General features: G+C 49.4%; 1 protein-coding gene across 1 annotated transcript in view; it reads left to right on the forward strand.

Moving 5' to 3' along the window:
* Positions 1 to 25,802, forward strand: part of GLIS1 (GLIS family zinc finger 1) — a 260,563-nt gene that overhangs the window by 149,363 nt on the left and 85,398 nt on the right. Inside the window, exons 3-4 of the mRNA XM_019957435.2 lie at positions 11,675 to 11,852; positions 19,946 to 20,828. Coding sequence (XP_019812994.2) covers positions 11,675 to 11,852; positions 19,946 to 20,828 — 1,061 coding nt within the window. The remainder of the gene's footprint in view (positions 1 to 11,674; positions 11,853 to 19,945; positions 20,829 to 25,802) is intronic.

Consider the following 25,802-nt stretch of genomic DNA (forward strand, 5'->3'; position numbering starts at 1 on the left):
TTAAATAGTGCTGCAGTGAAGATTGGGGTTCATGTATCTTTTTGAATTTTGATTTTCTGTGGGTATATGCACAGGATTAGAATTGCTGGATCATATGGGAACTCTAGTTTAATATTTTAAGGAACCTCCATACTGCTCTCCATAGTATCTATTTCTACCAACAGTTCAAGAGGGTTCCCTTTTCTCCACACCCTCTCTAGCATTTATTGTTCCCAGATTTTTTTGATACTGGCTGTTCTGACTGGTTGGAGTGATACCTCACTGTGGTTTTGTTTTGCATTTCTCTAATAAATTAGTGATGTAGAGCATATTTTCATGTGCTTCCTCACCATGTGTGTGTCTTCTTTGAAGAAGTGTCTATTTAGATCTGCCCATTTTTGATTGGGTTGTTTGTTTGTTTTTGTTATTGAATTGCATGAGCTGTTTGTATATTTTGGAGATTAATCCCTTGTCAGTCGCTATGTTTGCAAATAATTTATCCCATTCTGTGGGTTGTCTTTTTGTTTTGTTTATGGTTTTCTTTCCTGTGCAAAAGCTTTTAAGTTTAATTTGGTCCCATTTGTTTATTTTTGTTTTCATTTTCATTACTCTAGGAGGTGGATCAAAAAAGATCTTGCTTCAATTTATGTCAGAGAGTGTTTTGCCTGTTTTCCTCTAAGGATTTTATAGCATCCAGCCTTACATTTAGATTTTAATCCATTTTGAATTTGTTTTTGCATATGGTGTTAGGGAGTGTTTCAATTTCATTCTTTTATATGTAGCTGTCCAGTTTTCCCAGCACCAGTTATTGAAGAGACTTTCTTTTCTTTATTGCATATTCTAGCCTCCTTTGTCATAGATTAGTTGATGATAGGCGGGTGGGTTTATCTCTGGACTTTCTATCCTTTCCCATTGATTAATATGTCTGTTTTTGTACCATACTGTTCTGATACTTTGTAGTATAGTCTGAAGTTAGGGAATCTGATTCCTCCAGCTCCACTTTTCTTTCTCAAGTTTGCTTTAGCTATTTGGAGTCTTTTGTGCTTCCATACAAATTGTGCATTTTTTTTTTGTTCTAATTCTGTGAAAAATGCCATTGGTGATTTGATATGGATTACATTGAGTCTGTAGATTGCTTTGGGTAGTACAGTCATAATATTGATTCTTCCAATCCAAGGACATGGTATATCTCTCCATCTGTTTGTTGCGTCTTTGATTTTTCATCAGTATCTGGGTACAGGCCTTCTGCCTCCTTGCGTGCATTTGTGCACACTCAGTCATGTCTGACTCTTTGCAAACCCGTGGACTGTAGCCTGCTAGGCTCCTCTGTCCTTGGAATTTTCAGGCAAGAATACAGAGTGGATTGTCATTTCCTCCTCCAAGGGATCTTCCTGACCTCGGGATCAAACCTGTGTCTCCTGTGGCTTCTGCATTGGCAGGCAGATTCTTTACCATTGTGCCACCTGGAAAGCCCTAGGATGCCATAATATCTATCTACAAATAGATATCCAGTTTTTGTCATTTGAGCATAGTGCCTTGAATAAAGCATCCAATGGACTAGACATCACTGACAGTCATTTTAATCTCAATGTGTGCTTTTTAAAAAATAGTGAGCATTTATTTAGCTTTTGTACTGACAGGTGGCTATGTTGAGTCCATTACATATCATTTGTATAATTCAATATTCATAGGGCACAAACGCATCACAAGATGTGTTTTGCAGTAAAAGACAAAATTAAGGCATGGTCCTTGCTCAGAAGGCTTACAGTCTGAAAGGCATTAAGATACAGGGGATGTACTATAGGGACAGAAAACTTTATAAAAGATTTTCACATGAAAGATTTCCAAGTTTTTGGCGATAATCAATGGAATGCCTTAATTAAGGTTTTGGAATGGTAATTAAAGAGAAAGTACATATTTGGATACTGATTTGGTTTGTTGGGTATAATGAACAAGTGATTCTCACCTCATGGCAAGAAAATAATTCCCTGGGTATCAGAACACTTTGGGCTGGAACAAAAAGACTATGATTTTTTAAAATAAGAGGGTACTTTCTGCCTTTGATTAAATTTCATTTCATTTATTTGAAAAATTAAGCTAACAGTGAAGGATTGCCTCTGTAGGTAGTTTTAGTCCTAGGTATTTTATTCTTTTATGTGATGGTAGATGGGATTGTTTCCTTAATTTATTTTTCTGATCTTTGTTAGTGTATAGAAATGCAAGAGGTTTCTGTGTATTAATTTTGTGTACTAAAACTTTATTGAATTCATTGATGAGCTCTAATAGTTTTTGGTAGCATCTTTAGAATTTTTCTGTATACAGTATCATGTCATCCGCAAACAGTGACAGTTTTACTTCTTTTCCAGTTTGGGTTCCTTGTATTTCTTTTACTTCTCTGGTTTCCATGACTAGGACTTTCAAAACGATGTTGAATAAAAGTGGCAAGAGTGGACATCCTTATCTTGTTCCTGATCTTAGAGGAAATGCTTTCAGTTTTTCACCATTGAGAATGATTTTAGCTGTGGGTTTGCTGTATATGGTCCTTATTATGTTAAGGTAGGTTCCCTCTCTGCCCACTTTCTGGTTTTCCTGTGGCTCAGATGATAAAGAATCCTCCTGCAATGCAGGAGACCCGTGTTTGATAACTGGATCAGGAAGATGCCCTGGAGAAGGGAATGGCTACCCATTCTAGTATTCTTGCCTGGAGAATCCCAAGGGTAGAGGAGCCTGGCAGGCTGCAGTCCATGGGATTGCAAAGAGTCAGACACAACTGAACAATTAACACTTCACTTTCAGGTTCCCTCTATGCCCACTTTCTGGAGAGTTTTTATCATAGAGACTTAATAGGTTAGACGCCGTTAAAGAGAAGATTGATAAATTGGAAAATAGGTTATTAGACAATATCTAGACAGCACGTGAAAGTTAAAAAGGATGAAAAATTCAGGAAAGAGCATAAGAGAGATATAGAACATAGTGAATAGGTCTAACATACGTTGTTGCTTCAGAAAGATAGATAATTGGCAAAAGTAATGTCTGAGTGATGATAGTTAGTAATTTTTCAATATGGACAGTTTTGCATGTACAGGAGTGGAGGCTGCTCTTTCCTTAATGTCAAAGAGAAGTTCCCAACTTGCATTTCATGCCTGTCTCTGAGCCAGTCACAGTGGCAGTGTGGCTGGGGAGATTAGAATGTGCTGACTGGTTCAGACTTCTGTATCCTACCCTAAAAACTGAATAAGAACAATGAGAGCAGACACTTACATAGTGCCTGCTGTGTCCAGGAGTACTGTTCTTTGTACTTCACGTTTGGTATGTAAACCCTTTTTAACTACATAAACTGTGGCACTGAGAAGTTAAGTCACTTAACTTAGACAAGGTCACAGCTAGTAAATGGCAAAACCAGGATTCAGACTTCATCAGGTAGACCCTAGAATCTGCACTCTTATCTGCTATGTTATACTTTCTCTCCTTCTCATATCCCATAGATAGATGTGGAATTATGGGACCCTACTAGGGTGAGGAAAGGAGAGAATGCATACTAAATGTTATGGACTGGATGTTTGTGTCCCTCTCCTAATTCGGATGTTAAAGCCCTAACCTATAGTATGGCTGTATTTGGAGATGGGGCCTCTAAGCAAGTAATGAAGGTTAAATGAGGTCATGATGATGAGGCCCTGACCCAATAAGAAGAGACACAGAGCACATGTATACTCTCCCTCTCCTCCCCCCTACCTCCATGCGAGCACTAGGAAAGGCCATACGAGGGACATGGTGAGAAGGTGGCTGTGTGCAAGCCAGGAAGAGAGCCCTCACCAGAAACCAAATCAGTGGGAACCTTGATCATGGACTTCCAGCCTCTAGAAATAGGAGAAAATAAATTTCTATGTTTCCAACCACCCAGTCTATGATATTTTGTAATGATAGTCCAGGCAGATGCATACAGTAGGAAAACAATCAGCCTGCATTGACCCTAAATCTCTTAATGAAATGGAGCAATGTCCGGGTCAGCACTGCCTTCCAAGTCTGAGAGAGCGGGGCTTTCATTGTGATTCCGCCAATCAACAGATGCATTACCTTGGGCAAGGCACTTACTCTTCCTCTGGAAAATTAGTAATTCTGGCATGAAAGGAGCCTAGTACTGTGCATTGCACATAATGGGCACTTCGTGAACTTTAATATTCATGATGCATTACTAAATGAAAAAGGTGGAATACAAGAAAATAAGCATATCATTCTTCTTTTTGTAAAAAAAAAAATTACATGAATACTTAGGGAAATACCACAGAAGTTTATGTGAGGTCATGATCATGTCTGCTCTGGCTCTCTGGTTTATGACTGTTTACATGGTGTTTATTTTCTACTTGTTGCCTTGGTACATTTTCTAATTTTTTTCTATAGCAAATATGTGCTAATTTGATAGCAATAAGAGAGTCTGAGGGGCAACTTGGTATATATCTGCTCATATACTTACCTGCACCTCCAGGTGCAGCCGGCCTTGGGCTGCTCAGTTCCTGGCCCTGGATGGGACAGAGTTGCAGGCTCGCTCTGCTTTCTCTGCGGCGCCATCCTGAAGTGAACATGCTCAGGTTTTACTGGCCCAAGTCCCCATAAATCTAGCATAGATTTAAAGGGGAATTTATGGAGTTTTTTGTGATCTAGGGTAAGAGACGCTGGGTGGCCATAAGCCTGGCATGAGGCCTCAGGCATCAGGCTCCATAGCTCCAGGGGCCCTGGCAAGGTTACAGGCCCCCTGATGGGACCTGCAGCACCCTAAGAGGGCTCAGAATTGATCAGCCCATCCTGCAGGGCTTTTGAGACTGGAGAAAAAGCTTCCTACCTCTCCTCTTTCAGAAGGTCTCACTTCCTGCTGATTTCTAGGCCTTGGGTTTGATGAGGTGGGAAAAGAGGGGATGACGAGGCAGCATGGAGGAAGAAGGGCCCCTGGGATGCAGATGCAGCACCGGCTTGGCTTCTGCTGAGCACCCTTAGAGAGCCAGCACTCACCTGGGCCTGAGAATGGAGTCTGGTGCCCCCTGCTGTTTGGGGCCCCTGGTGCCCCTTCTGCTTGGGCCTGCCACTCCCACTACTCACAGGGGAAAGCTGAGGCTTGGAGATGGGGCTGCAGAGCCCAGGGTCAGACTTAAGACCTCGTTGGCCTGAGGCTGCCCTCTGTGGCCACTGGGGTACACTGCCTGGGAGAACAGGCTGCTGTTGCTGGAGACACATCACCTCAGGGAGGCTGTGACTGTGTATCCCCCCTGTCAAGAAAGAGAGACTTTTACTAAAGTACTGGCTACACTGACACCACACCTCTAAGTCTATTATCTCATTTACTCCTCACAGCCACTCTTGGAGCTGAGATTCTTATTCCTGTTTTACAGAAGAAGGAATTGAGGTTCAGAAAAGTAGGGTCAAGCAGCCATAAAGTTAATGATGGAGCTAGGACTTCAACCTAGGTGTGTGTGTGTGACAAAACTTGTTCTGTTTCCGCAAGTCGCAGTGTCTGACATAAAGTAAGCATGGAAGAGAACTTTGGACAATCGTTCTAGCCACCCATTCCTCAATGTTTCATAGCACCTCCTGTGGGTCTAACTGTGTGCTCAGAGTGAGGGGAATAGCACTGGTGGGGCCAGGTGTCAAGAGAACCTGCTTGCTGTGTGACTGGGACCAGCCTCTCCCCAGTCCAAGCCCCTGTTTTCTCTTCTCTGTGTGAAGAAAGTTGGACAAAATCATTTGTCAAGATGCACTGACTTTCAGCAGTTCTGGAGCTCCAAGACCCTTGTCCTGAAGGATTTCACAGACTCTGGGGGAGGCCGGACTTTAACTGCATGTAAAAGCATCAGTGTGGGGGGTGTAGATCAGAGTCTTACAGTCCCCACCTTGTGGTGATGTTGTTGAGATTTAGAGATCAAACTGATGCTGAAGCTGAAGCTCCAATACTTTGGCCACCTGACAGGAAGAACTGACTCATTGGAAGACCCTGATGCTGGAAACGATTGAAGGCGGGAGGAGAAAGGGACAACAGAGGATGAGATGGTTGGATGGCATCACTGACTCAATGGACATGAGTTTGAGTAAGCTCCAAGAGTTGGTGATGGACAGGGAAGCCTGGCATGCTGTAGTCCATGGGGTCTCAAAGATTTGGACACAACTGAGCGATTGAACTGAACTGAACTGGGAGATCAAACATGTCAAGTATTTGGCAGATGCTGGGTTAGGTGCACCCTAACTGGCAGCTATTTGCAGGGACTGACCTGTGCAGAGGTGGGGGAGCTTGGGGAGAGCGAGAAAGACCAAAGAACATTCCAGAAGGAGATGCATTTCTGCTGAGCTTTGGGGGCCCAGAGGGACTTGGAAGGCATCAGGCACCCTGAGTGGAGGGCAGGGGAAAATGCAGCGTGGCAGCAAAATGCTGTGGGAGTGGGAAGTAATGCCCAGATAAGGGGTGAGCCTAGGCTGTGGGGATCCCCAAACCAGGCTGAAGGCACCTTCATTTATCAGATGCCACCAAGGGCTGGTCCTGCAATCAGAGAAGACAGTGGTTTTCATGTCATCAGCTCCCTCCCATAAAATGCTCCTGTTTTCCAGACGTAGAAAGGTCTAATTGTAAAGCCCATCTCTAACTGCTGTACTAGATTGGGGTCAGTATGTTACAGTCCAAGAACCAGTGAACTCTTCTTCTCAATAAAGTTTTATTGGCACACAGCCCAGTCTTCTGTTTATATGTTGTCTGTGGCTGCTTTTCACAGTAAAACAGAGTCGAGTAGGTTGTGGCAGAGAATGTATGGCCCATAAAGCTTAAAATGTGTACTGTCTTGCCTATTACAGAGAAAGTTTGCTATCTGAGCCCTGCACTTGCTGTGTGAGCTTGGGCAAATTGTTTGCCCCCTCCGAATCTCCCTGGCCAACTTCTGAGGGTTGTAGCAAAGCTTATAGGTGATGACTGTGAAATTTTTTATGGACTGTAAATTGCAGTACCCTATCACTAGCCGGGCACCTGATGAGCACTAAAAGTCTGCTTGTCCATTAACAAGGAGCAGTCATCATGTAGGCCTTCCTAGACCCAGCCACTGGCTGTTCCTGGGACAAGGAGGTGGCATCTGGGCCTGAGATGCTGAATGCATCATTGTCCCTCTCATGCAGACTTGGCAGTTTTCAGTGTAAATTAAAATTCCTGTGGGGAGTCACCTTATATATGGTACCACTTTATAGCCAAGTCATTACGGTAATTTACAAAATGCTGTGGTGTGTAACTAGAGCCACTTTCTGTGGATTTGCTGGCTGTGACCTCATTCAGGCTGCCCAGTCCTGCATTTGGTGACACCTCAGCTTTAGGGGTTTGTCCTTCTGAGCCTGGTCTCAGGGTCATCCATACCTGACCTTCCCGGGGTCATACTTCTCATACTGGACCCTGCCTCCAGCCCTGTCCTGAACTCAAGGATAAATGGAAGAAGTAGTTATTATTATCATCACTATTACTTTTCAAGTGCTTACTGTGAGTTAGGCACCATGGCAAGTGCATTGTGTTCGTAATCTCACTTAATTGTCCCCACAATCTTGTGAGGTAGGTGTTAGCACCATTTTACAGACGAGAAAACTGAGACTTGCAGAGGAAACCAAACCAAACTCTTAACCTAGCCTGGGGTGTGCCAGTCCAGGTTCTGCTATGGATTTTCTGTGTGACTAAAGCAGGTCCTGACCTTCTCCGAGCCTCAGTTTCTTCATCTATTAGTAAAATAGATGGTCACTCAGTCCCAGGCCTGACATTCTAGATTTTCTCATCAATTTGCAAAAATAAAGAGAATCCTCTCACCCCCCAAGCCTCCAAAGAAGCTTCATTTATGTGGGAAGAGCCAAGTCCGAGGTCTGTTGTTGGCTCCCTGTGGTACAGAGGGAGGCATAGCTTCTGGGTGCCAGTCCCTTTTCAGGGTACCCACAGCCACCTCAGGGCAGTGGGGGCTGATGTGTCCCTCTCATTTCCTTGCCTTCCCAGAGAAGGACACCACCCCTGCTTCCTGGAGACAGACAGTGAGCCAGGGTGGGCCCTGTGGTGCCCTTGGGGACAGAGAGGAATGCCAGCAGCAGGAAGGTGGTGGGAGGGCCCAGGATTGCAGAGTGACAGTAGCCACGTCTTTCCAGTGGTGGCAGCATCTCTGGGACACAGCCTCTGCTTTCCTTTCTAGGTTGTGAGAATGCAGGTGGCCCAGAGCAGGGTCTGGCACGGGTGTGGGGAGACCTGGGTTTGGACTTAGCAATCGCCATGTGACCTCGGGCAGCCACTTGCCAGCTCTGGTGCTTGTGTGTCCCTCTGTGGGGTGGGGAGGCCAGTGCTTTCATCACGGTGCTGTGAGGGTCACATAAGAGCAGGGCTTGAATGGACTTGGAGCCCCGAGCAGTGCCAAACTGTGACCAAGGGGCTCCTTCCTCTCTCCCTGCCTTTATTTAGTGTAGGAAAGCTTCTTACTGTGTCCAGTGGAGAAGGAGCCAGTAGTCCTCAATTGTTGTTCTAGTAATGACTGTTTCTTCCCCCGAGAGGTGATGGGTTTATATCTCAACTGAGCCCCTTACTCCCTGTGTGACCTTGGGTAACCCACTAAACTTCTCTGAGTCTTTGTCTGAGATGGAGTGGTCTTACCACCTGGCAGAGTTGTTGCAAAGATTGGAGTTTAGGAGTCATTGTAACGGCTGTACTTTGACTTCCCCAGAGGCTCTGCAACATGATCTTACTGGAGTCAAATAGGGGGCATGCTTGCTTCGGAGTCCACGGTTATTGATCAGTTGACTGAGAGGCAACAGCACAGGACTTGAGCTTTGAAGTCTGAGGGATCTGGGTTTGTGTTGTGACCCTGCCTCTTACAGACCCCGGCGCCTCGGGGAAGGCACCTAATCTCCAAATCTCAACTTTTCTCATCTGGAAAATGGTGGTAATGAGTCCACTTCACAGGGGCGAACGCTTCAAAGAATCGAATGTTCCTGGTAATCAAGTGGGAAGGCTTGATGAATAGGACCTGATGCATGCTGGGCTGCTGGGCACCTTCTGGGGCCCTGCCTTCTGTCTCTCCACATATCTTCCTGTGGGAAGGAGGAGCAGATAACCCGGAGCGGGTAGGTTACCCAACGGGCCTGTTGGGGAAAGAACCTCAGAACCACATCCTTGACTCAAAGGCTCTGGAAGAAAGACCCTGGCAGAACAGCCCCACGTGATGATGAAGCTGTCTTTGTGCCAAATGCTATTAATGGTCATAAAATTATCCACAGCTTTCTGAGGCTCAGTCCCAGGGTTTGCCTCAATGGGACAATAAAATCACAAGCAGAAATGATGTGGGAAAGGCAGAGACCGCCAAGCAGAGACAGAGTTAAATGAGTGGCAGCCTGCTCTCATTAACTCAGGCCGTTCACATTTGTTACCAGGGATTTCTTTTTAATTAAAAAATGGCCAATTTATTAAAAAATAAGCTTATGAGGGGCTGGCCAAGGAGCAGCCAAAGCCGGCGGGAGTGAGGTTTCCTCACAGTAGGATGCTGGCCAGTGCTCGGCCTGAGAAAGTGACCAGAGGGCCACTTCTGAGGACATGCTTGTCTGGAGACGCGTCAGCTGCCCTGGGACCTTGAGAGCATTGTGTTCTCACCTGCAAACTGTAAAGAGCTTGGCAGGTGAATGCCTGTGTCTGCTGGAGCTTTGGGCACGTGGCGAGTTAGCACTGAGGGTCTGGCCTTCTGTGAAAGGGCTGCCTTGGTGGCGGACAGGGTAGAATTAGGCTTGGGGGAGCTGGATCCTTGAGAATGAGGTTGGACTTTTGTCATTCTGAGAGGCTACTTTTTATTACATAGGGATTAAAACGTGGGGTTTGGGTCTGATGGGCATGAGCCAGAAGTTCAGCCCAGACTGTTACTAGCTGAGTGATCAAGTGAGCAGTTTAGCCTTCCGAGCCTCTGCTTTCTCCTCTGTACAATGGGTATAACCCTGATCTCTCCCTGCAAGGGTGGTAGAAGGCCCCAATGAGGCAGTGGAGTGAGGACCTGCACATACTGCTCAGCAAAGGGCACTTCTCCTGTCCTTGTCCTTAAACTTCCGGCTAATTGTGCACTGATATCAGCTCTTTTCTTGCTCAGTGTTGATAGTCCCTAGACAGTCCTTGGGCCTGCTGTTGTTTAGTCACTAAGTCATGTCTGACTCTTTGTGCCGCCATGGATTGTAGCCCTCCAGTCTCCTCTGTCCATGGCATTTCCCAGTCAAGAGTACTAGAGTGGGTTGCCATTTCCTTCTCCAGGGGATCTTTCCAACTTAGGAATCGAACCCACATCTCCTGCATTGCAGGAGGATTCTTTACCCCTGAGCCACTGGGAAAGCCCCCTGGGCCTGTTAGTAATGTTTTATCACCTCCGTCACACACTCTGTACTTTTCAGAGTGCTGTTTGATGTTAAGAGCGCTTTCCACTTCTGGTATCCCACTTACTGGGCGCCCACGCTTGCCTAGGGGCTCTGCACCTCAGCTCACACACCTGACATCATCTCTGGAGAACTTGCATGGCTGTCCCCGTTTTGTACAGGGGACTCAGCCTTGGGGAGGGACTTGTCTGAGTCACAGGCTTGGGTGGGGGCAGGAGGGGCTCACATGGGGCTCACCAGGCCCTGAAGCCCATACCCTTTCCTCCTTCGCATAACCCTGCCAAATGACTGGGTGGAAAGTTCAGGACGACAGGCTTCGGATTAACCCTCATCACACTGTAAATGAGGAAACCGAGATGCAGGGGGCAGTGAATATGTAGCAACCACGCCTAACGTTTGCTTGTACTTTATATAGTTTTTAAGGGCTTTCTGTAGATTTCAAGGGGCTTCCCAGATGGCAGAAAGGTAAAGAATCCACCTGCCAATGCAGGAGCCACAGAAGATGCGGGTTCAGTCCCTGGATCAGGAAGATCCCCTGGAATAGGCAATGGCAACCTACTCCAGTAATCTTGCCTGGGGAATCCCATGGACAGAATAGCCTGGCGGGCTACAGTCCATGGGACTGTAAACAGCTGGACACGACTGAGCACACACATAGATTTCAAGACTAATTGAGGCGCATCTCCCTCAGTTTGTCTCCTTAAAAATCCAGGAGTTGGGCACAGCAGGGCCTGTGATAGCCTGTCAAAGAACCATGGAGATAGAGAGGTGTGAGTAACTGTGTACTGTGCCTCTGTGGAGTAACGCTATTTGGAGAACAACGTGCGTTGAGCTTTGGTGATAACAAGAACACATGCTGCTTAGTGAGCACCTCCTCTTTGACCTACAAGTGTCAGTGACACTCACCCGTTGGGCACCCAGCTCCCGCTGTGGCCATGCATGTTGTCAGATAAGTGCCAGGATCTTAGATTGTCAACTCCAAGAGGCAGGAGTGTGTGTGTCTAGCCCACCATGTTTCCCGCACCCAGAATCGTGTCTCGTATGTTGTAAGTGTTCTGTGTTTGTATGAAGATAAACAGTTACCCACTGGAGCTCAGCATCTGCATCTGAGAACTGGGGATTTTATTACAGACCCTGCTGGTGATTATGGGAATTAACAGGGGTCCCCAGTGCCTGGTACAGCAGAGGTTCGGGTCGTATTGCTCAAGGGGCTCTGTGCCACGGGAACCCCAGTGACTGCCCTGTACCCGCACCTTCTACAGGCTGTCCCCACTCACTTTGTCTGCTTCTGTCTCTCTCTGCATAGTGAATGGGAGCTACGGCCACTGCACTCCAGGCTCGGAGAAGAGTCTGCTGGATCTGGACCTTGCCGAGGGCCCTGGCCCCACCTGCCGCCAGGGCCTGTTCCTCCCTGCAGGAAGCCCGCCACCCCGGGGCCACCCCCTTGCCTGCGAGAGGCTGCTGCATTTCCCCCACCCCAGCAGGTACGTGCTCCAGCCCCACGCATCAGCTGCCTTCTGTAGACGGTCCCTAGGCCTAGGTCCCTAGGGTTTCCTAGGTCTTACCTGGCTCATGGACACACAGGGAAACTGAGGCATGGGAGGGCTGGAGACCAGCTGGAGCCCGTGAGGCATGTGGACAGCTGCCTGGTCCAGGCTCCACACCTCGCCACTGCACCGCCTCGTGAGACGCAGGAATGCTCTTACTGAGGTGGGTTTCCCCATTGCAGAAGCTGAGCTGACTGTTAACCATTTCAGAAGAATAAGATTCAGAGGATGATAGAGAAGCTGGGGAGGGAGACCCCAGCTCAGGGTTCATGCACACTGTAGTGTCCAACCCTGGACTGTTCCTAGAGCGGAGAGGAGTTCCTCCATCTAGACGTCTCCTGCCCCAGGAAGCCACTGCCCCATAGAACTCTGCCAGGTAACCATCATTCAGTGCTGGCACGTTCCCAGTGATGTGCACCTCTGAACAGATATTCCATCAGATTGCATATTGGACTGAACTCTGCCTCCTGAGACTTCTCCAAGGGTCCCAACCGCGTTGCTATGCCCTCTAGTTTGCTGACAGGCAGAGACCAACCCCAGACAGGCCTCTGCACCCACCCACTCAGCCCCTTGGCCCTCATCCACTGCCTGGGGCTGCTCTCCTGGGGCCTGTCTCACTGATCAGAAAGTCTAAAACTGGCCCACTTGCCTGTTTATAGCTGGTTCCTTCACCAATCATTTATCAAGCCCCAGTTCTGTCCCAGGCATCATGGTTCATGCTGGGGGTGGGGGTGCCTTGGTGAAGGAAGTAAAGGTCTCCCCAACAGAGTTTACTCTTCAGTGAGAGCTCCATGATGGGAGAGAGTCCTAGTTAGCAGGGGGCTTATTTTTCCCACATGGAACTATTTTCTTTGAGACTATAGGCTCTCTGTGGCTTTCTTTGATATCAGTGAGACTTCTAATTTACATGGGTGTATTAATCTGCTTGTGTAACTCAGTGAAGCTATGGACCATGTGTGCAGAGCCACTCAAGATGGATGGGTAATAGTGAAGAGTTCTGACACAGCGTGATCCACTGGAGGAGGGAATGGCAAACCACTCCAGTATTCTTGCTGCGAGAACCCCATGAACAGTATGAAAAGGCAAAAGATACGACATGAGAAGATGAGCCACCCCCACCCACCTCAGGTCACAAGTTCTCCAACATGCTACTGGGGAAGAGTGGAGGGCAATTAATGATAGCTCCAGAAAGAATGAAGCGGCTGGGCCACAGTGGAAATGCTGCTCAGCGGGGCATGTGTCTAGTAGTGAAAGTGAAGTCTGATGCTGTAAGAACAATACTGTGCAGGAAACTGGAATGTTACATCCATGAATCACGGTAAACTGAACGGAGCCAAGCAGGAGGTGGCAGGAGTGAACACTGGTATCTTGGGATTCAGTGAACTAAAATGGATGACAATGGACAAATTTAATTCAGATGACCATTACATCTACTACTGTGGGTAAGAATTCCTTAGAAGAAGTGGAGTACCCCTCCTAGACAACAAAAGAGTCCAAAATGCAGTACTTGGGTGCAATCTCAAAAATGACAGAATGATCTTGTTTTGTTTCCAAGGCAAACCATTCGACATCACAGTAATACAAGTCCATGCCCCAATCACTAATGCCGAAAAAGCTGAAGTTGACTGGCCCTGTGAAGACCTACAAGACCTTCTAGAACTGACACCAAGAAAAGATAACCTTTTCATTGTAGGGTATTAGAATGCAAAAGTAGGAAGTCAAGAGATGCTTGTGGTAACAGGCAAGTTTGACCTTGGAATAAAAAACAATGCAGGCAAAGGCTAACAGAGTTTTGTCAAGAGAACACACTGGTCATAGCAAACACTTTCTTCCAACAACACGTGAGAGAGCTCTGCACATGGACATCACCAGATGGTGAACACTGAAATTAGATTGATTATATTCTTTGCAGCTGAAGATGGAGAAGCTCTATACAGTCTGCACAAGACCTGGAACTGACTGTGGCTCAGATCATGAGCTCCTTATCACAAAATGCAGGCTTAAATAAAAGAAAGTAGGGAAAACACTGTACTACTCAGGTATGACCTAAATCATATCCCTTATGATTATACAGTGGAGATGATGGATAGATTTGAAGGATTAGTCTGGTAGACAGGGTGCCGGAAGAACTATGGACGGAGGTCTGTAACATTGCACAGGAGGCAGTGGCCAGAACCATCCCAAAGAAAAAGAAAAGCAAGAGGGCAGAGTGGTTGTTTGAGAGGCTTTACAAATAGCTGAGAAAAGAAGAGAAGTAAAGGCAAGGGAGAAAAAGAAAGATATATTCAATATTCAACTAAATACAGAGTCCAGAGAATAGCAGGGAGAGATAAGAAAGCCTTCTTAACTGAACAATGCAAAGAAACAAGAAAACAATAGAATGGGTAAGACTAGAGAGCTCTTCAAGAAAATTGGAGATACCAAGGAAACATTTCATGCAAAGATGGGCACAAGAAAAGGACAGAAACAGTAAGGATGTAATAGAAGTAGAAGAGGTTAAGAAGAGGTGGCAAGAATACACAGAAAAACTGGACAAAAAAGGTCTTAATGACCCAGATAACCACGATGACGTGGTCACTCACCTATAGCCAGACATCCTGGAGTGTGAAGTCAAGTAGGCCTTAGGAAGCATTACTACGAACAAAGCTAGTGGAGGTGATGAAATTCCAGTTGAGTTATTTAAAACTCTAAGGGATGATCCTGTTAAAGTGCTTCAGTCAATATGCCAGCAAATTTGGAAAACTCAGCAGTGGTCACAGGATAAAGCAAAGGTCAGTTCTCATTCCAACCCCAAAGAAAGGCAATGCCCAAGAACGTTTGAACTACCACACAGTTGCATTCATTTCACATGCTAGCAAGATAATGCTCAAAATCCTTCAAGCTAGGCTTTAGCAGTACATGAACCGAGAAATTCCAGATGTACAAGCTGGGTTTAGAAAAGGCACAAGAACCAGAGATCAAATTGCCAACATTTGTTGGATCATAGAGGAAACAAGGGAATTCTAGAAAAACATCCACTTCTGTTTTGTTGACTATGCGAAAGCCTTTAACTGTGTGGATCACAACAAACTGTGGAAAATTCTTAGAGAAGGGAATACCATAAAGCCTTACCTGTCTCCTGAGAAACCTGTATACAGGTCAAGAAGCAACGGTTAGAACTGGACATAGAACAACAGACTAGTTCAAAGTTGAGAAAGAAGTACAGCAAGGCTGTGTATTGTCATCCTGCTTGTTTAAGCACAAACTGGAATCAAGATTACTGTGAGAAATATCAACAACCTCAGATATGCAGATGACACTACCCAAATGTCAGAAAGTGAAGAGGAACTAAAGAGCCCCTTGATGAAAGTGACAGAGAGTGAAAAAGCTGATTTAAAGCTCAACATTCATAAAACTAAGGTCATGGCATCGAGTCCTATCACTTCATGGCAAATAGATGGGAAAAAGTGGAAGCAGTGACAGATTTTATTTTCTTGGGTTTCAAAATCACTGCAGACAGTGACTGCAGCCATGAAATTAGAAGACACTTGCTCCTTGGAAGGAAAGCTATGATAAACCTAGACAGCGTATTAAAAAGCAGAGACATCACTTTGCTCACAAAGGTCCATGTTGTCAAAGCTATGGTTTTTCCAGTAGTTAGGTACAGATGTGAGAGTTGGACCATAAAGATGGCTGAGCGCTGAAGAACCGATGCTTTTGAACTGTGGTGCTGGTGAAGACTCATGAGAGTCCATTGGACTGCAAGGGAATCAAATCAGTCAATTCTAAAGGAAATCAGTCCTGAATATTCATTGGAAGGACTGATGCTGAAGCTGAAGCTCCAGTATTTCCCACCCAATGAGAAGAGCTGACTCATTGGAAAAGACCTTGATGCTGGCAAAGGTTGAAGGCAAGAGGAGACGCAGGCAACAGGATGAAATGGTTGGATGGCATCACTGACTCAATGGACATGTGTTTGAGCAAACTCTGGGGGATGGTGAGGGATAGCGAAGCCTGGTGTGCTGCAGGTCATGGGGTTACAAAGGGTTGAACATGAACGGAACAACAACAGTTAATCTGCTTGGGCTGCCATAACAAAGCCCTTCAGATTGGGTGGCTCAAAGAACAGACATTTATTTCCTCAGTTCTGGAGGTCCAGGATCAAGGTGTCTGCAGGTTTGGTCTCTCCTGAGGCCTCTCTCCTGGGCTCGCAGATGGCCACCTTTTTGCTCCCCTGTGTCCTCACGGGGTCTTTTCTTGGTGTGTGCACCTCTGGTGTCTTGTCTTATTCTTACAAGGACTCCAGTCCTATTGGATCAGGGCCTTGCCCTATTTCCACATTTAACCTTAATTATCTCCCTGAAGGCCCTACCTCCAAATCCAGTCTCACTGGGGGTTAGGACTTCAAATTATGAATTTTAAAGGGATGCATTTAAGTACATGACGAGGAGTAAGCAAGCATCTTTTAGACTTTGATCTGTGCATTGTTTGGGGACAGTCAAATGCATTTATCTGCTTGATTGTTCACTGAGGCTCCCCTGGCAGCATCTAGTTTGCTCAGTGAAATTCCTTCTATCTTACGGAAGAAGCTATGCTAGTCAAAGCTTAGGAAGTAGAATTTTTTTTTTTTGGTAGAGATGATCAGAAACATCATTTGTTATTTTGGATTTCATTTGTCAGAGCACAGCAGAGTCTGTACCCAGGACCCTACACCAGCATCAGTCTGAGTCGCTGCCGCTTCTGCTGCTGTTCTGGCTCTTCCAAACTTCCTCATTTTCCTGAAGAAAAAGAGCCCCCAGCCCCCATCCCACACCCAGTTGGATCCTGTGCCTTCTCCCTCCCATGGATTGCCTTGTGTCTTGGGGTCTTTCTGTTCATGCTGCTCCCTCTGATTCAAACAGATCAGATTCAAATTCCTGCTCTCACTGCCTGCCTCTGAGGGCTGGGCACATTGCTTCATTCCTAAGTCAAATAGATGGTAGTGTCTCCCTTGAAGAATTTGGCCATGCCTTCAGCAGATACGTGCATCGTTGTATTGCTGGGATTCATGAGATGGCCCCTGGGAAAGCGGCTGGAGTTGTTCCTTCTTTCTAGGGCCCTGTGCTCACAGTTTCTAGAGATTGCGATGGGAATTGCCTGGGGTGACAGGGCTCAGCAGCAGAGCAGGGCCAGAACCACTGCCTAGCCTCATAGGGACAACGAGGGCAAGGAGAGGGGCTGCCTTAGCTGGCATTCAGAGCCAGGAGACCCTGGGGCCTGAGCTGACCCTTCCCTGCCTGATGCCATTCAAGGTTTTGCTGTTGATTATTCAGGTAACTCGCTTCCCTAGTTGCTCAGTGGTAAAGAATCTACCTGCAGTGCAGGAGATGTGGGTTCAATCCCTGGGTTGGGACGATCCCCTGGAGGAGGGCATGGCAAGCCACTCCACTATTCTTGCCTGGAGAATCCCATGGACAGAGGAGCCTGGTGGGCCATAGTCCATGGGGTCACAAAAGATTCAGGCATGACTTAGCGACTGAACAACAAATTCGGGTAACTCAGTCACAGAACAACACAGCTCTTCTCTTCTCCTAGTGTTGGTTGCTTTAACCTGGCTTTGTTATTTTTAAATTTACTTATTTTTAATTGGAGGGTAGTTGTTTTACAAAGCTGTGTTGGTTTCTGCCATACATCAACATGAATCAGCCATAGGCATACATATGTCCACTCCCTCTTGAACCTCTCTTCCACCTCCCACCCCATCCCACCCTTCTAGGCTGTCACAGAGCACCAGGTTGGGCTCCCTGCATCACACAGCAAATTCCCACTGGCATCTATTTTACACACAGTCTGTTTTTAAAGCGATTGCTCCAAACAGATGCTCATCTGGCTGCCCTTCCCCACCCATGCCCACCTCCGCCAGACCCAGGATCATGACCATGCAAAGAGCACTATTTTTTTTAAGCTCCACAAAGTCATAACTTCAGATAAGATCTTTAAGCTGCTCAGAGCTTTCTGCTGGCAATAGTGAGCCCAGAGTCCCTAGCCCTGTAGATTGGGGGTATGTGTTTGCTCCCTCTGATTCCACCTGGTGACCATGCTCTGGACAGCAGAGTTCCTGAGAAGGAAGAGAGGCCTCTGGTGAGTGAGGCAGAGACTTGTTCAAGTGTAATTGAGAACCGAACTGAAGCGCCCCTTCCCCAGCCTCCCATCCAGGGAGCACTTCAGGTTGGGTTCTGCACATGCGAAGGCTACACCCTGGGAGGGACGGGGAGCCTGGGCTCCGGTCCATGCCTGTCTCTGGTTTGCTGCTTGTGGCTTCTGTGAGCGCTCCGCGCTCTTGGTAGCCGTGGTGTTGGAGCCAGTGGTCTCTGAGGGCTCCAGGCTCTGACTTTCCTTCTCTCCTGTCCTGTCTCTGCTCCTCCACCTCAAGGCTGGAGCTGAGGATGCCAGAGCTCCAGGGACCCCAAGAGGGAGGGGATGGGCTGCCGGGCCATGTTGGGAAGCAGACGGACAGGTGATGACCCCACCACCCCAGGCTCCAAAGGAGCCCCAGGAAGATGGCGGTAATAATGGCAGCGCTGGTGGTACCCCTCACCATGCTGCCCTCCTCCCAGGGGCTGTCACAGCACCTGTCTCCTCCCTTGATCCTGGCAGCCACCCTCCAAGGTAGGGAGGGTTAGTCCTCATTTCACAGGTGAGGAAACTGAGGCTTGGCTGGGGAAAGGTACAAGGGCGTGTGGGGTCAGGCTTTGGGCACGTCCGTAGGCCTCTTAATCTGCCCAGCCAGCTGCTGGGGCTTCTCTGGCCCTGAGTCCAGTGTCACTTTGCTGGGGTCTCCCCCTCTCAGAATTCTCTGATGACCGGCAGGCCCTGACACCTCTTTCTGCATGGGCTTGTCCTGCATTTGGGAGAGGCCCTCTCTAGGAAGGTGTGTACTACCTGTGTGATGATGGCAGCGTCTTGACCAGCCGGGCCCTGCCCATCATCATCCTCACCCTCAGGAGAGCCATTCAACGTCAGGGTGCAGGGAGAGGTCCAGAGCATCTTGCCAAGGTCTGCACAGCGAGGTGTGGCTGAGCCTGGCCCCAGGTCTCAACCTGAGACCTGAGGGTTGGGTGTTCCCTAGTGGTCCTGTGGCTAAGACTCCATGCTCCCAAAATGCAGGAGACCCAGGTTCGATCCCTGGTCAGGAAATTAGATCCTGCGTGCCGCCATGAAGACAGAAGATCCTGCGTGCTGCTATTAAGACTCAGTGCTGCCAAATAAATAAATAAATATCTATATATATATATTTTAAAGAGATAGAGACCTGAGGGTTAAGAGAAGTTAACCTAGATTTTCCCACTGTCCCACGTGGCCTGCCTTCCCATGGCTTCTCCCCAGAGTGGCATTTCGTGCACTCACTGGCTTGACATTCTGGAACATTCGCTCCAAAGAAAGTTTTCTTCGGTTTTTCCTGGGATGACTCCTCACTGTGACTGTGATTCAAACCCCTACTCACTGATGTTCACAGTGGAAAAAAACAGATTGCTTGGGGCAAAACATCACATTTTTAGAAGTTAAGAATGATTACAAGAATTAAGAGAGATTTAAGGGACAAGTAAGCAGAATTTAAAACAGACTGGACCTGGTGTCTCTCCGTGAACCATTCTCAGCCTTCTTCCTCCAGAACTCACTAGAAGGTCACAGGCAGCGGGACAGGGCAGACCCAGGGAGGCCTCAGAGGCAGGACAGATGGCGCTTGGTCTGGAGAGGGTGGTCTGGATATAATAAAAGGACAAAACGTGCGCCTTACTGGCATCTTCCCCCACACAGTCATGTTTTCAGACCTCCTGCCTCTCTTGAACATCTCCCCAGCCCCCTCCGCTTTTTCTCTCTCCCCTTCTTGCTCCATGCTCTTTCCTGCTCACTGGACCACCAGGCCTCATCTCTCTGCTGCCAGTGTCAGCCTTCCTCCCCTGCTCTGGGCTTCTCCGCCCCCTCCGCCCTCAGGCTCCTGCTGTCCCCGGCCCGGCCCTCCCCACTGTGGAGTGCCCACCCTCTCATGACCCCTCTGCACTGTCTTCCAGGTCCCCCAGGCCCCAGGCCACCTATGTGAATGGTGGCCTCCCAGCCACACAGCACATCAAGCAGGAATCCCTGCCTGACTACCGGGCCATGACGGAAGCTCGCGCACCCCCATCCGCCCACTGCCGGGCCCCGCCGGCCACAGGCCTGCACACAGACCTGGACCTCCCGGGCCGAGGCCTTGCCAACCCCGCACCTTCCTGCTACCTTCTGGGCAGTGAACCCAGCTCGGGCCTGGGACCCCCACCTGAGGCCCACCTCCCGGAGGGGGGCCTGAAGCGCTGCTGCCTCTTGGGGCTGCCCCCCACCTCCTCGGTCTCTGTCTCGCCCTGCGCCGCCTCCGACATCACTTCCATCATCCGCTCCTCCCAGACAGCCCTGGTTACCTGTGTCAACGGACTCCGGAGCCCCCCTATGCCGGGAGACACGGGGGGCCCTCCCAAGCGGGCCCGGCCCAGCTCTGCGTCCACCGAGAGCCACGAGGGCACTTTGCGGCTTGAAGCGTGCCGGAAGGCCGGCTTCCTGAAGCAGGAGCCCGCGGACGAGTTCTCAGAGCTCTTTGGACTTCACCAGCAGGGCCTGCCGCCCCCCTACCCCCTGTCTCAGCTGCCGCCTGGCCCGGGCCTTGGGGGTCTGGGGCTGGGCCTGGCGGGCAGGGGGTTGGCTGGGCGGCAGGCGTGCCGTTGGGTGGACTGCTGTGCAGCCTACGAGCAGCAGGAGGAGCTGGTGCGGCACATCGAGAAGAGCCACATAGACCAGCGCAAGGGCGAAGACTTCACCTGCTTCTGGGCAGGCTGCGTGCGTCGCTACAAGCCCTTCAACGCCCGCTACAAGCTGCTCATCCACATGAGGGTGCACTCGGGTGAGAAGCCCAACAAATGCATGGTGAGTTCCCATGGCCTCCGGGTTTGCCCCCACAGTGCTGCACTTAGCTCACTGCCCTGGCAGAGCTCTGCCTGGGGGCCTCCCCTGGCGTCTGGCCAGGGTCCCCTTGCTTGAAGAGGGAAGGACCAGTACTATGGATGTGGCCACCAGTCACAATGGTCAGTGCCCCATTCACTGGGGACCTTGGTGGAGGGCCCCTCGAACTTGCCAGGTACCCTCTTCTCTACCGTCTACGGTCTGGTGTCACACACGCTGTTCAGGTGGTGACACCTGTGATCTGGGGTCAGAGCAGCTCAGCCGGCCTTCTTTCTTACACACAAATGCTCGTGTCCCGTCTGCTGATGACCAGGTGAGTCATGGGGAATATGCTCGCCCCTGGCTCTGGCTCTTCACTAGGGGTCACAGGCTTGATTTTGTCCACAGAGCACTGGGTCCCTACAGGCATCAGGCTTGAGAGCTGTGGGTGCCCAGGGCAGGCTTTGGGGTGAGACCTTTGGTTAGCAGATAAGGCCCTGGATAGCACCTGCGGCGTTCTGGCTGAGGTGGAGACTAAGGTTTCCAGGGACATGCCTATGCTTGCACACACACATGTGCACACTCACACACACACACACACATGCGTGCACGCGCGCACACACACACACACACACACACACATTAACTGTAGGCATTGAGGCCTCCAGCCCTTCTGACTGGTCATTTTCACGTGCTGCTCTCACTGTGGTGGAAATCTGTATCAGGAATGTTGTCTTAGTCTCTGATATCTTTAGCCAAGCCACCCCCAAGGTCCCGCCAGCTCATCAGGACAGGTGCCTGCCTGGGAGTGGAAGGGCCGATGGAGGTACCAAGTCCCAGCTCTGTCTTCCCAACTGTTGGGGCTTGGGAAAGGCAGAGGAAGGAAGCAGTGTGCCTGGTCTGTAGGGCCAGTGTCATAGCCAAAGTTGAGTTCTTCCAACACTCGTATGCACTCACTGTCTCTGGGCCCTCGCCTGCCTCATGGAGAACTCAGTCTGGGAAGGGGTGCAGCTGGGGGAGAGGTGGACCTCTCTCTGTTCTTGCTCAAAGCGCTGGGCAGCATTGCAGGGCCAGGGAGGGGGCGAGAAGCATCGGCAACCAGCAGCATAAAGTCCATCTTCCTGGGACCAGCTGTTGGCCCTTGGGGCCCATCTGCTTGTGACTTGGGCACCCACTGGACCAGCTTATATAACTTCAAGGAGGCCATGTCTTGAGGATGAGAAAGAATTCACTCTGTAGACAAGTGAGGGGCAGGGGACGGCCCCTGCCAAATAATGTGGGGTGGTTGGCATGCTGGGGTCATGGGGAGCGGCTGGAATGAGCAGGCTGAGAAGTGGACTGTATTGTGTGTCTTTGGGCTGAGAGTGTGCTGGAGGGAGAGCTGGTGGCCAGGCTGATTCCTGGTGATGCCCCTGTTCATCTGGGGTGTTGTGACACGTGACTTGTAAGAGGGCATGCCCCTCTCTGGAAGGAGTTGTCCAGAGGGCATCACAAGGCGGGGTCCTGGGCCGCACACAGTCCCCATCTCTCTCGGAGATCCTGCAGTTGACAGCCACTGAGCTGCAGTTCTCCTTCACATCTTCTGTCTGGGGGTGACCTCACTGGTACCTGCAAGGCCCTTGTGGAGGCAGCCTGACCTGAACCCTGGCATGGCGCTTTTCTTGGGCTCCCATGTAGAGTTGATGGGAGGGAGGTGAGTGACAGGAGTCACTCACAGACTCTGAGATGGAGTCTGTATCCACCCAGGGAGGAGAAACCTAAATGGGCTTCATGGGGCAGGTGATGTTCAAGCCATGTCTATATTTACCTGGGGTTGCCAAGGGCTTTTGCAGATGAAGAAGTGGAAGTTCAGTAGGGCCCAGCGGGCCTTCCACCTGCTGCTGTGAGAACACTTCATCTTACCTCTTAGGGGTTTAGGATTATGGTAGTAAGACCTGCAAGCCCAGCCCCTGAGTGCTGACTGTGTGCAGGGGCTATTCTAAGCCTGTGGTCTCATGCTCCCTGTGGTCCTCACAACAACATTATGGGGCAGATACTATTTTTCCCCATTTTAAAGATGAGGCAACTGAGGCTCAGAGAGATTGTATAATTTGCCCCAGGTCCCACAGTTAGAGACAAACCATAATGACAACAATAATAGAGGCTAATAATCTTGCTAGTAATACTAATAACAATGATGAAGATAACTTGCCCCCTTCTGGCTCCGCTGGTAAAGAATTCACCTACAATGAGGGAGACCTGGGTTCGATCCCTGGGTTGGGAAGATCCCCTGGAGAAGGGAAAGGCTACCCACTCCAGTCTGCCCTCTGATGCCCTTTCGCAACACCTACCATCTTACTTGGGTTTCTCTTGTCTTGGATGTGGGGTATCTCTTTACGGCTGCTCCAGCAAAGTGCAGCCGCTGCTCCTTACCTTGGACGAGGGGTATCTCCTCACGGCTGCCCCTCCTGACCTTGAACGTGGAGTAGCTCCTCTCCGCCCTCCTGCGCATTGGAAAAGACTCTGATGCTGGGAGGGATTAGGGGCAGGAGGAGAAGGGGATGACAGAGGATGAGATGGCTGGATGGCATCACCGACTCGATGGACATGAGTTTGAGTGAACTCCAGGAGTTGGTGATGGACAGGGAGGCCTGGCGTGCTGCAATTCATGGGGTCACAAAGAGTCGGACATGACTGAGCGACTGAACCGAACTGAACCCACTCCAGTATTCAGGCCTGGAGAATTCCATGGACTGCAGTGCATGGCGTCAAAGAGTTGGACACCACTGTGACTTTCACTTCACTTTCAAGGTTACACAGCTAGTAACCCTGGGAGTGGAAGTTGAACTCTCATCTTTCTCAACTGTGATGCTCCTGTTTGTGTGCATCTTCCCCTGTTAAACTGATTGTTCTCTGGGGTCCTGGGGCCAGCCCTGCCGGGTGCCATCCTCTGAAGATGGTAGCAGAATCTCTGAGGTCTACTGTGTGTGCTGTGGGCGTGCTGCCTCTTCCAGAGAGACCGGTGCAGTAGGTAACCCAGGGGAAGGGGCGGGCGCTAGTCCGCACCCAGATAAATAAAATCTCCCTTCCCTGTAAAATTATTAATTTCTCATGACAGGCCTCTGCTACCATGTGCTGTAATAGACAAAGGAATTTTGAACGCAGAGCCTCCAGAGAACAGGAAATAGATGAGACACTTTGATTGAAGAGTAAATGGCCCACTAAAATAGCAGTTAATCCTTTTATTATCTTTCCAGCAGCCGTTTGCACAGTTCTTTCATGAGGTAAGCCTTCCCCGCCCAGTCCAACTGTAACACTCCCGTGCTCGTCCTTGCAGCTGGTTCACATTTATCCTGCGGAGCCTCTGCTCCCACACCAGGTGGGCCTGGAGGAGCCCTCTGCCTAGGCCGTTCGTCCTCAGGCCCGGCCAGGGACCAGGACTCGCCTCGCTGTGCACCCTCCTTCCACGGGCGCACCCCCCCCCACCCCCGCCCTCTCCGTGGCCCATCCGCGCCGTCCAGAGGAAGCGCCCTAATCTCTTTGCAATATCCTGTTATGTTTCTTATGTTGTCGGAGTGTCTTAGCCTTATTAAATTTGGGGTTTCATCTGCGTTACGATAGCAAGGTTACGTCCAACCCAAATACTGACGCGACGCCTCCGAGACGTTAACTTTGAAAAGATTAATTTCTTGCTTTCTTAGATTGGCTCTCCCAGACAGTTGGAATTCTGATTGTCTGAGACTGCAGAAATTAGCAGACTATGAGTTTGCTTTTTTCCACGTTGAGAAAAAGACGGGCAGAAGTGAAGGAGGAGAATCTCTCATAACCTTAGGTTTTGATGACAATTCCTGACTTTTGTGAAGAGCTTGACCAAAGCTGTGAGCACGGCATGGAAGGTGTGAAAGGCAGGTGAAAGCACAAATCTAGAGTCACACTGACCTGGGGCCCTGCGGCTTACCGGCTGTGTGACCTCAGGCAGGTGACTTAACCTCTCTGAATCGTCCTCCTCGTCCTTGGTCGCTCAGTCGTGTCTGACTCTTTGTGGCCCCATGGGTCTGCAGCCTGCCAGGGTCCTCTGTCCATGGAATTTTCCAGGCAAGAGTACTAGAGTGGGGTGCCATGCCTTCCTCCAGGGGATCTTCCCAGTGCAGGGATTGAACCTGTGTCTGCTGCACTGGCAGGCAGGTTTTTAACCACCAGTGCCACCTGGGAAGCCCTCCAGTCTCTGAATCGTACTCAGTTGTAAAATGGAGTGATAATATTACCTACCTTTTAGGGCTGTTGCTATTAGGATTGAAAGAGATAACATAGGGAAGTGCTTGCTGCTGCTGCTGCTGCTAAGTCGCTTCAGTCGTGTCCGACTCTGTGCGACCCCATAGATGGCAGCCTACCAGGCTCCTCGTCCCTGGGATTCTCCAGGCAAGAGTACTGGAGTGGGGTGCCATTGCCTTCTCCAGGGAAGTGCTTAGTTAATTCTTAGCTTCCTTGGGCATACTCTTCACACTGATCATCTGAAGAGATTCATACAGTAGCCCTAGGAATTAGGACGGGGTCGTTGATGGCTATTTTACCAATGAGGGACCTGAGACTCAAAAGAGCCAGGCAGGAGTGGAGCCCGGCCTGGAGGTTGGCTGAACACTGCAGCCTCCACTGTTGTGGGGTGGGCAGGAGTGTCACACGTGCTGATGGCCTTGTGGGCAGGTGTCTGCCAGGGACGCACGGCCTCTGCTCCGTGCCAGATGGCTATTCAGGGTGACTGGAGTTAGAACGGGGAGCCGGGGCAGGGCCACAGGGAGGAGGCGCTGGTCCCTGCTCTCCCAGTCCTGATGCACGGCTGAAGCCTCAGGTCTGGACTTACATCCTGCCTGGGTTCCTCTGGCAGCTGCAGCTGCACTGACCATTGGTCCCTTGCCCCCTCCAGACGGTCCTAAATGTTGTCGGACTGGGACCAGGGATATACATGAGAAAGAGGCTTGACTG

Source organism: Bos indicus, chromosome 3, assembly GCF_029378745.1.
Source record: "Bos indicus isolate NIAB-ARS_2022 breed Sahiwal x Tharparkar chromosome 3, NIAB-ARS_B.indTharparkar_mat_pri_1.0, whole genome shotgun sequence".
Lineage (NCBI taxonomy): Eukaryota > Metazoa > Chordata > Mammalia > Artiodactyla > Bovidae > Bos > Bos indicus.